This window comes from Silurus aristotelis (assembly GCF_946808225.1).
Source record: "Silurus aristotelis genome assembly, chromosome: 17".
Classification (NCBI taxonomy): domain Eukaryota; kingdom Metazoa; phylum Chordata; class Actinopteri; order Siluriformes; family Siluridae; genus Silurus; species Silurus aristotelis.
Window position 1 is genome coordinate 14,401,520 of NC_139590.1, and position 11,421 is coordinate 14,412,940.

At 36.0% G+C, this 11,421-nt stretch overlaps 1 protein-coding gene across 1 annotated transcript; it reads right to left on the reverse strand.

Moving 5' to 3' along the window:
* Nucleotides 1-1,549: 1,549 nt before the first annotated feature.
* On the reverse strand, nt 1,550-3,668 carry ppp1r27a (protein phosphatase 1, regulatory subunit 27a). The gene is made up of 3 exons (XM_083565976.1): nt 2,881-3,668; nt 2,578-2,728; nt 1,550-2,446 (listed from the first exon to the last, which is right to left on the reverse strand). The coding sequence occupies exons 1-3, from the start codon at nt 3,296-3,298 to the stop codon at nt 2,326-2,328; spliced, it is 690 nt and encodes a 229-aa protein (XP_083422102.1). The 5' UTR covers nt 3,299-3,668; the 3' UTR covers nt 1,550-2,325.
* Nucleotides 3,669-11,421: the final 7,753 nt, after the last annotated feature.

Consider the following 11,421-nt stretch of genomic DNA (forward strand, 5'->3'; position numbering starts at 1 on the left):
TGGGTTATAAATCATTTGTGTTTACCACATCTTCTTCTTTTCATGCTTTGCAGCTATTTTGAGCCAGCACTGATATGACCAATAACCAATCACTTGACTCTGTTTGTGCAGGTATTTGTTTTTCTTGTTACTGGCACATTTCAGGGTGGGATCAGAGACCAATCTGGAATGTCTCAACCTTCAGTGACCCATATATTGTGTACTGCATGTCATCATCGGGTTTGTTCTGCTCACCTGTTTTTTTTTTTTTTTTTTACATTGAGGAAATACTGGTGCCCTGAGAGACTGAAAGGTGTATCAGTGTTCTGGCAGGACTTCTGGCTGATAGTCCCAGGGCCACTTAAAAAAGATCAGTTTCTCTGTGTGATGTGCTTGGTTTCCATAATTGCTTGGGATTTTCTTTTATAATTTTTTTTTTTAATCTAACCCTTTTTTCTTATCTCATTTCCTCTTCCATTTCACATCGGTGTAGTTCTTATTCAAAATAACTTTTGACTATTAATAAAATGTATGACAAAATCAATTTTGACTTATATAAATGTCATCCTTCCCACTGTCAGCTCCTTGTGATCTTAGCCTTCTATCAAGTTTTTTGAGTGTCACTAAATGCAGTTTAGCTCCAGCATAATTGTTCTTTGCATTTTACAAAAAAAGAAGTATTACCAAAACATCTTGTATGAATGATTAAGTGTAAATGATATTATACACTATTATTATTATATTATATTACTTTTATTGTTATTATATTAAATTATATATATATATATATATATATATATATATATATATATATATATATATATATATATATATATATATATATATTTATATATATATTTTAGCTGTTAATCGGTTTAAATATTTAATAATGATTAATCGCAACTTAATCACACATTTTTATCTGTTCTAAATGTACCTTAAATTTTAGTTTTTTTGTTTTTAATACTCCAATCAACATGGGAATGGACAAATATGGATGATTTATGTAAATGCATGATTATTATTAGCGAAACCATCATCAACATAAAGCATGAAGACAAAATCTTCTTGTAAATGTTTAAAAGTAATTATGGTGTTTTAAATTACATAAATCATCAGGACAACAAATGGAACTTTTGCCATTTTTCCACATGGACGGTTTTAATTGCTGGGTGTGTGCACCATGGCGGCTTTGGTCTGGGCTACAACTCTCTGATTCATTATCACAGTAGATGGTGGAAATGCTTTACCGAATGCGAACCGCCAATAAAAAAGAAGAAGATTCATTTCAGCAGATTTTGGTACTTGATTTGAGACTTGGCACATAAGTAAAACAAATGTTTAGTGATTAAAATAAATTTTTTGTAATTTATTATTATTTTATTTTGGGATGTCGTAAATAAATGTGTTGAAGGTTTTAATTTCGCCTCTTTTTTATTTATTTATTTATATTTTTGTTAAAAATGGTCAAACAGAAATGCACCCTGCTTACAGTATACTTTCTAAATACTACATATCCATTGAAGATGTAATTATTAATAGATGTTCCATAATCAAACAGAAAACCAAGTTAAGCATGAAAAGCACCTTTATTTATGAAACAGTAGAAAAGAGATAAGCATAAGACTTTACACGAGAAATTCTGTAAGAAATAGTGCACTCATTATAGCAGTACAGAAAGTGGAGTATTTCGCTCATATACAAATCCTATCATTGAAACCGTACACGTTTTCAGTGTTGTCTCAAGCTGCCCAGCAGGCCAGAGATACACTGCTGTCCTAAACAGTGTACGGATTAAACACGTCAGTACATATACTGTGTGTTAAACCAGGGAAGGCACTTTAAAATAGAATTGTGTTTTAAGTTACATTTTAGATACTATGCACAGATCCATGAACATAACACAAAAATTCCTTGCATGACTGTATATAAGAGTTGCCCTGCTCTAAATTTAAGGCAATAACTGGATGACATACTTGCATTGATGAAATGATACGGCTGGGATGGCCGTCAGGGTGCAGTGTAATCTGATCTTCAGAGAGGAGATAGTATGTGTGCAGCAACTGCATAGTGGGGAAGGGGGGATTAAAAGGACCAAGGTTTTGAAGTACAGATGTATAGTAGTACAAAGCAGTATATGGTATATAGAAAGAAGATTGGCAAACACTATTCCTTAATCTCGTTGCAACAAATAAAAACAAAAAAGAGAGAAAAAAGTGAGTTCTCTTTTACAAAAGAAATGATCTGTCCTTGTTCCAATCTGTGGTCATTAATAATAAACAGAAGCTACATCCTCTTATAAAGCCTTGAGTCCTTGAAGTCTTTTTGGGTTTCTAATGCTGTCACTTACACACAGCCTACTTCAAACATTTTGACCAGCTCTTTGCAGTCGGGGTCAATAAGATCTGCTGGCTTCTCCCCATTTGCATTCTTAGCTTCTGAACTTGCACCTAGAGAAAGTAGATACCTGTGGAGAAGAGCAGATTCATTCACTAAAGACGCAACAGAAAGTCATATATTATTTGTATTTTTTAACATCTGCTACTGTTATTTCTCGACATTCCGCTGCATTTACACGTAAACAAGTATATACTATACCGTGCAATCTCAGGGTAGCTATCACTGCAGGCCATATGCAGAGGTGTCCAGCCATCCTCATCTCTTTGATGAACGTCAGCTCCATATTTGATCAGAAGCTTCACACACTCCAGGTTCCCTGAGAGAACAGCCTCATGGAGAGCTGCCATGCCTATTTGGAAGAAAGACAGAGATGAGAAGATAAATGGGCTTGTTTTGCACATTTTAACTCACAGATGTTTCTTATTTACCTTTTTGTCCATTGATTAATCAGTTATCAATAGTGGCAAAAAAAACCCCATTAAAAATACAAAACTTGTTTACCAGAATGGAAGATCTTGTCCACTCGCACTTTCCTCGCTCTCATAAAGCGCCCAATCATTTCCAGATCTCCTTGCCGGACATAATCCTGAAAGATGACATCGTTGGTAAAGCGGACGGTCCGATTAGGCTTGCTTGTTACAATGGGAGTCTGCGGCGCAGGTGTACTGGGATTTCTGACATGTCGTGAGGGCTTGCTGTAGACGGACGTGTAGGAGGAAGAAGCGGTTTTGTAAACAGGGGTGTATGCAGGCGGAGTGTAGTAGGTTGGTGTGTATTTTGCTGAGCTGTAGTGGCTTGTGGAGTAGGAGCTCGTGGAGTACTCGTGCTTTGGAGTGTAATGCCTAGGAGTGTAGTTTGTTGGTGTGTATGTGCTCGGACGTGTGTACTGAGACACAAGGTTCTGGCAGCTGTACTTCATTACTGCAATCACTACGCTACGGCCTCCACTGCTGCTCCGAGCATAGGACTAGGTGCAAGAGAAATGCAGAAAAATAAAAAAAGTTTTTCAAAACAAGCAAGATCCGTAATGTGAGCGCCCTCCTTTCTGTGTTACTTTCTTCAGTTGCCTTCCAGTACAAAAGCTGAAATCCTTTACAGTCCTTCTTTTGTACCTTATCCTCTTCTGTTACTCTTCTCAGTAGACTTTCAACAACCTCTCAAATGTTTTTCCAAACAAATTTTTTAGTTTCCGTCTGTCACTCAGCTTTATCGTTCCTCCTTAGTATACCTCTGCTTGTGTCTTGTGCTTTCTCATTTTGGGTTCCCGTCTGACTGTACAGGCTGAAGTAGAACCCTTTATAGCTTTTGTCAAGTTATTTTAGGGATGTCGTTCCTTGTATCAAGTGACTTCCCCACACAGTGGCGAGTGGCTGCCCATTGCCACTCCTCGAATGGTGTCACATGTGCCATGACCTTTGACTCTGCTCCCCATGAAAAACTTTTAAAAATTCAACCAATACGTGCATTTTGACATGAAGGACCTAGACCTGTATTTGGAAGCAGTAGTACTAACAAACTTGGTTCACTTGGCTGTCGACTGCAGGCAGCAAATGCCCAGAAATTTTATCGGAGACGCATGCTTCCTTAGCACCTGCAGGAGCCCCATGTGATCTTTAATGTGATGTGTGTTGTATTATTAATCATCACACTTCATGCCGGTCAACAGCAGTTACGTAATGTTATGTGCCTTGAAACTGGGGCGTAGCATTCAGTATATGGTCTCCCAAAGGTTAGAATTGAGTCTCTCTGGTAAACCACTTATTTATCTCAAACAAAAAAAAAAAATACCACATCACATTACTGTATGCTGCTCTAGTGGAAGCATTTGGAATATGAGCTATAATAACACATTTTTCTATGTACCGGAGTTCATTTCAAATCTGCACAAAGTTCATGCATTTTTTCTTAATTGTCTACATTTACAATGAAATAAAACCATTCATTTAGAGTTATGGTGAAAAATATTATAAAGATAGATATATAGATAATGTAGAAAAAAACACACAAAGACAACACTGTATGAGTCCTTTTAGACAAACAAGTTTCAACTCTAGTTTGTTTAACTGCTGCCAAATGTGAGGTCAGAGATAACATATAAATCAAACTCACTTTAACACTTTTAGACATGGGATGAGGACAGTCACACGGTGTGACTCGAGAAATGTATTTCATTTCACTTTGTTTGCATGGGGGTCAGTGGTGTCATATGAGTGTGGGTCTGAAGTGATCTAATTTTCATATGGCACAGCTATCCATCTAGGGGCACGTAAGTAAAAGATTAAAGGTTTCAGGTTCAGTAAAATCACTTTCCCTTCATATTTATTAGGTTAGAAGTGATGTCACAGATATAAAAGGAATTTCATATTAACCATCCTTCACTATCCACTATTGCTTGCTTTCAGATACACAAATGCAGGCAGAAAGTGCTAATGTTATACCTATAATTCAAGCCAAGATAAAAAAAATTGGTGTGAAACAAGAATGTTCTTCTTCTCATGTAATGCTGTGCTGTGTGACCAGGCTCTGGTCCAGACCATTATAGACACAGTGCCCTGTAGGAAAACCGAGTCTTCTGAGAGTGACAGAGCTAGTTCAGTCTGGATTTTTAATGGTCTTGGGCTCTGCACTAAGCATTTCAATGGATGTGATTCCTAGCCAAGAGGAATAGCAAGGACATGCACTAATCTTCTGGTCTCTTCCTCATTGCACGAATAAACTCCCAGGCAGTGACCTGGCCAGCAGACATCGATTGCATAATTAATACCCATTTTGATGATATTTTATTGCTTATTAATTTTTATTTCCCTATACTTTCAGTTACTTGGTATTAGATCTGTCATCTTGCTGCTTCCCCACTGGTCTAAATGAAATGAAATACTAAGCAAGGCATAATAAAAAAATATTTTTAAAAACAACCTCTCATGTAAAAGAAATGAGTGAGTAACTGCAGTTATCCTTGGTTAAACCCCCTTGGAAACAACATTCTGTTATGGTCAAGAGCATAGTGATGCTTGATAAAGTGCTCAGGTCTAGACAAATTGATTTAGCAGCAACTGAAAGTTTGTGACTGCAGACTGCCTCTTTGACACTTTGCTATCATATTTCACACTGACTTATACAGCAGTGCTTATAGAAGGTTACTAAGCTCCACCTACCGATCAAGCAACAAGAGTTGTGATTGGCTGGGAAAGGGTTGTTTATATGAGCAGCTTGCGTCATCCTTTGGATACGGTCCAGGATGCTGTGACCTCTCAAACAGTGGGGACACCGCCACACAACAGGAATATTAAGCTCCTCTAATACAACCACACAATTTATATAGTACCCTTGAAAAAATTACAAACAGACTGTAAGCAATAGATCCTTGCAGCATTTTGAAAAAAAAAAAAAGATTACAAGCCAACATAATCCATGAAATAAAAAAGGTCAGAGTGCATACTGTTATGTAATGTTAAAAAAAAGAGTTTTCAAATAAAACATTTGAATGCTTGGCTATTAAAACTCAACTAACAAACAAACAAATCAAGTTAATTCTGCTGCACAAAATGTAAACAAATCCCAGCATGATTCTGACCAGGTGATGCAGTTACTGAAAATGAATGAATGAAAAAATGAAAAAAACAAATAAATAAAATAATATAATAAAGAATCACAAGAGCAACCTGTTTATTCTGTTTGTACAAAATAAGTCAAGCTGAATCATATTTATGCACAGCTTATGCACATTTTTTCACTGCCATAGTCTTTAGATTTATTTGCTGTACATATATTAAATGACAATCTATCTATCTATCTATCTATCTATCTATCTATCTATCTATCTATCTATCTATCTATCTATCTATCTATCTATCTATCTATCTATCTATCTATCCATCCATCCATCCATCCATCCATCCATCCATCCATCCATCCATCCATCCATCCATCCATCCATCCATCCATCCATCCATCCATCCATCCATGAAAACTGGTATTGTCATAAATTTATTGGCTCTATTCAATTCAATTCAATTCAATTCAATTCAATTCAATTCAAAGTAGATTAAAGCTGAAGTCATTTCCACATGCAGCCAAACACTAGCTTGTGATCTCACACTAGCCATAAATAAATAAAAAAAATGTTCTGAACAAGGGATATGCATAAAGTCATATTTAAATGCAACATTGAAATTTGAAGATTGTTTTAAAGTTGAGTTGTTGAGTAGTGGTTGAATTATAAATATATAATACTTGGCCAAAGTCTGTCTAGAAATGACTGGCATTGAGTAGGTGGGTGTGTGAAATCTTTGCTTACTAACTGGTGCAGCGGTTGTTATGTACAGCATAGCAAACATGAGCGTGCCTCTGAGAAATTGACAGTCTACCATGAAATAGAGTTTTGTGAGGGGGTGAAATTACCAACACTCAAGCCAAAGGCACTAAGTCCATTTAATGCCAAATCTGCATTCTCAGAATATGATCCAAGCACAAAAAAGCACAGCATACAGGACAGATTTGTGGAATGAGACAGTGAGAAGCTTCTGGTCACAACATTACATCCATCATTGAGTACATCGGGTAAAATTGTCTATGGCTTCCACAATTGCACGCTACACTTTTAATCAAATTGTTGATCTCCTGTGGAAGCCTGGACTGAAATAGAGTCCTTGGCTAAATTGTTCCAAAGGCTGAATGGAGGAGGCTAATATTTTTTTACATAGCTTCCACTTTGTATACTGCGCTAGCATGCAGACATTCAATCAAAGCAGCAAATGTAATTCTTTTACACCTGCTGTGTAATGCTATGATGTACCTGAATCAAAACCTCATATTACCTTTAGGCTAATTACCACATACAGTGAATTTAGCACTATGGAAAATAACATAATCCACTTGAAACTTAAATTAAAATGCCTGTTCTATCTTGAACGGCAAAGCCCTGTCTATATTATTTAGAGGTATTATTTATGACCAGCTATCAGGTCTAAACGTCGAGTCACTGAGTGCAGCACTGTGTGACAGTGTAGAGTATATCTGGTGCCTAAATTGAGCCTGACCAAACTGGTTTGCTGCACACCTGGCCCTGGCACTGAGGAATAACATGATGCCAGGTTCTAGTTTGTAAGCCCCTAGTCATGTTCATATTTTCCATTGAGATTTTAATTACCATGAAAAAAAAGTTCCTGGAATTGAGACTTCTTGGTCAGATTTCTTAGAAATACACATGCATACATACATACATACATACATACATACATACATACATACATACATACATACATACATATATATCTACTGTATGAGCATATGGCAACTGTGAAGCTCTATAAACTTACATAACCAAGAGGCAACATTTAGGCAACAACCTATTTAGTAATAAATATAGTCATGAATCTGTCTACCATGACAAAAAATGTAAGCCATGACTGTCTTCAATGAGTGACTAATAGTGTTAAGTAGCAAGTAGGAATGTCCCTATATGTCGCTGTAAAGTGTGTGATTATTGTGGTATTTTAAGATTATTACAGTGCTTGTTATACTGTATGTGATAGTTTTGGGCAAATTCCATAGTCGTCTGTGGGTTACATGCTGACACATTATACAATAAAGATTCTCTAATGAAAATTAAATGACCCTATTCTGCTTAGGACATCAATCAGCATAAACTTGGTCTTGAGCAGAAAAATGGGCTTGCATAAACCGGAAGTCCCTGGAGAGAACAATTAACCGTTCTTGTGCAAAAGGGGGCAAGATGGAATGTCTGTTCTTTAAACCCGAGCTTGAGGCAATAAATATATTTTTTCTGTTCATTAGGGTGGTAATGAGTGGTGGCTTTGCAACTTACCAGGCATCTAACTGTAACTGTAATGTAATGATCAAAATAAAGATTTCTTGCTAAAAAAATATACATTTGTAACTGTCCAATTCTCCCAGACTGTATGACATCGGAGGACTTTTTTTTTGGTATTGTTGGGTTCAGTGATTAGGAGGTCACAATATGTTCCCTATGTGCACTGATCTCCACATTCAACCAATAATTATTTTATGATGTCAGCAAAATCAGGGTAAAGGTTTTACAATTTTGAATGTGGAGTAAAATGAATGAATACACATTTCCCCCAACACAGCTACGGTTCTTGTTTCCTGAACTATTTTCTAATATACAAAACAGACTAAGACTGAGGACATCCTGAAAACTTATGACATCCTGGATTGATGACTTACATATATATATGTCATATATGTTATCATCTATTGTATTGCTGCTGTTACTGCTGTAGAATTTGAGTTTGTCTTTCATCACTGCTGATGGATTGTGCACACAGTAAGTGTCCAGAGGGGCAAAGACATGTGGTATTGGCTGCAAACTTTTGGTTGTATGTCCTGTTAACATGGCAGCCAATAAAATGATGTAAGTGTGACTTCAGGCTTCAGGGGAAGGTTTAAAACAGAAAAACTTGAATTTATATCTCATGTGCATTTATAGGTATTTTACATTTAATCAACATGTTGTGCCTGGTCTAAACATCTCAATTTAAATAACACTTAAAGTTTCACAATACTAAAATGATTATCAACCACACGTTTCCACTAATAGAAAAGTCAGGTGACCCAAAACGTTCGTCCATATATTGTATTTCTATTTGAGTAAAATAACAGCAATCATACCAGAATGCCACTCTTGGACTCTCGAGCAAGGTCAGCACCATATATAATGCCCATGGGTGCTTAGTTGTGTGAAAGGGATAAAGTACTCTGCCATAGATGATCCCAAGCCTGGCTGCGAAAGGAGGAGGGTGCAACCCGGGAGCTTGCAACCCGACCCTGTAACAAAACTGCTATGGAATTGGCAAGTAAGCCATCAGGCCTTTGCTGCCCAAGGAGGACTAAAAAAAAAAAAAAAAAAAAAAATGAACAGCAGACCTTGCTACTACTGATCTATGAGAACTATATTTTGCTCATTTATACAATTCAATGTTCCATTCTCCTGAGCATCATATTTCTTTAAGAAGAGAGTTTTTCATTGTTACAGAGTCAGAGAATAATTACTCCATGTAAACTTTAATGAGTGTTTTGGGGATACGGTTGTCTCAACGAAAGGTTATTGCACAACGCAGTTAATGGATTTTCTTCAAAATAGAAAGGAACAACATGTTTTTCTGAAATGTAGTGGAGTAAAAGCCACAATGGCATAAAAAGACAATACTCTGAAAGCTTTCAGATACTTGAAAATGTCAATAAGTACGGTAGCTAAGAAAAAATACTTCTTAAATGTCTACTACTGAAAGTAATGGCCAGAACACACATTTACATTGAGACCCAATTTAACAATGACATTATGTTATTAAGTTTATCAAATATAATTAAGATTTAGATAATAAAAAACCGTTGATTCGTATCATGATAAAACCAGAACTACAACAGTGTAGTTGAAAAAAGTTGACGTATGCTATTTTTTTATATTATATTTTATATCATATTACTTCATATTATATAGGTTTCTAATTATAGCAAGGCACAAAGTGGCATGTAGAAGATATACAAATAGAATGGGTTAGTGATTTATTATGTTTTATTTAAAAAATAAAACCATTTTAATAAAAAGATGAATATCATGTTACAAGGTATTTAAATCTATAATGACATAAAACTCTTCGCAAGTATGACTAGGATTTATAATTATGTGATTACTTTGATCTTCCTTCTTGATGAAACAGAAGAACAGTGTAAAACAGATGCGTGTTCAAAAGTGCTCCCGTTTACTATCCCAATGGGAGCATTTCAAGGAAAGCAGAGTAGTTATATGGACAGTGACAAAAGAGAAGGAGCGATACCATATGGTGCTGACAGGATATCCTGCTGGTATCAGTCTCATTAAGAAGACTAGAATGCACTCTGAGTTCCTGTTGTTGTGGCAAGTCCACTCACCAGCTACTGCAACAGGGGCAGCATGAAATATGAAGAATCTTATAAACAAGTCGCAATATCGTCAATATTGCCAAATTTAAGTGGCATTTCCTATTATAAGATACCAAATTTGAGATTAAACATATTAAAAGACATCTCTACTTATGAAAATTATCTAATAGAACAAGACATCTGAGTAATACTGTCTATAAGTAAGAAATAGGTATAATGTAATCATATTATTAAGGAATACTAGACACGTTTACCTCTAACTAAGATATTTTAATTTACTGATATAATTCTTTTTTTTTTGCATTTAGATCTGCTTTAATATTTCAAGGAATACCATTAAGTGGCATTGCTTTGGAATTCACATTGCTTACTACGACAGCGTTTTCCCGCAAGCCATCAGGCTCCTCAATACACAGAACTGAAATGGAACACACACACACACACACACACACACACACACACACACACACACACACACACACACACACACACACACACACACACACACACACTTATTACTCATCTCAATCCATTCCACCATCATTTATTTATTATTTATACATGACTGCATTACACTGTTTACCTGCGTTTTTTTGCACCTCTTGACTGTATTAAACTGTTTACCTGCTGTTTTTTGCACCTCTTGACTGCTGCTGCTGCTGCTGTTTTTTTTCACTGCATTGTGTCTGTTTATATATACTTTCAGTTATAGTTTTTACAGTTCTCTTTGCACAGTACTGAATAATCAGAGTATGCACTAGGTTTACTGGTTGGCGCTATCTTGGGTTATGTGTTTTGTCTTGTGTTGTCTTGTGTTGTCTGTCTGCAATGTCTTTCTGTACTGTTTTTTGTCTGCACTGTTTGCACTAGGTTGCACTCGATGCACTTTATGTAGCTTTGTGTTGTGTTGTAGCTCTATGTTGTTTAGTGTAGCACCAGGTTTTTTTTTTTACTGTGCACTGTGTACCACTGTGTATAATAGAAATGACAATTAAAGCCTCTTGACTTGACTTGACTATTAGACTTAATGGCATTTTGCCAAGTATTTTTATACTAACAGTAAATGTGATTATGGTCCTTTTCAAACGCATGTCTGTTATAAAGCATAACACTGCAGACATCTTTCATAAATGGTAAAAA

What these genes read in the sequence shown, in the direction of transcription:
- ppp1r27a (XM_083565976.1), bottom strand. Translation starts at nt 3,298, where the DNA reads ATGAAGTACAGCTGCCAGAACCTTGTGTCTCAGTACACACGTCCGAGC. An exon ending in GGACAAGATCTTCCATTCTG is followed by an intron (nt 2,729 to 2,880) that starts GTAAACAAGTTT and finishes TCTTCCAAATAG; the next exon opens with GCATGGCAGCTCTCCATGAG. An exon ending in AGCTACCCTGAGATTGCACG is followed by an intron (nt 2,447 to 2,577) that starts GTATAGTATATA and finishes TCTTCTCCACAG; the next exon opens with GTATCTACTTTCTCTAGGTG.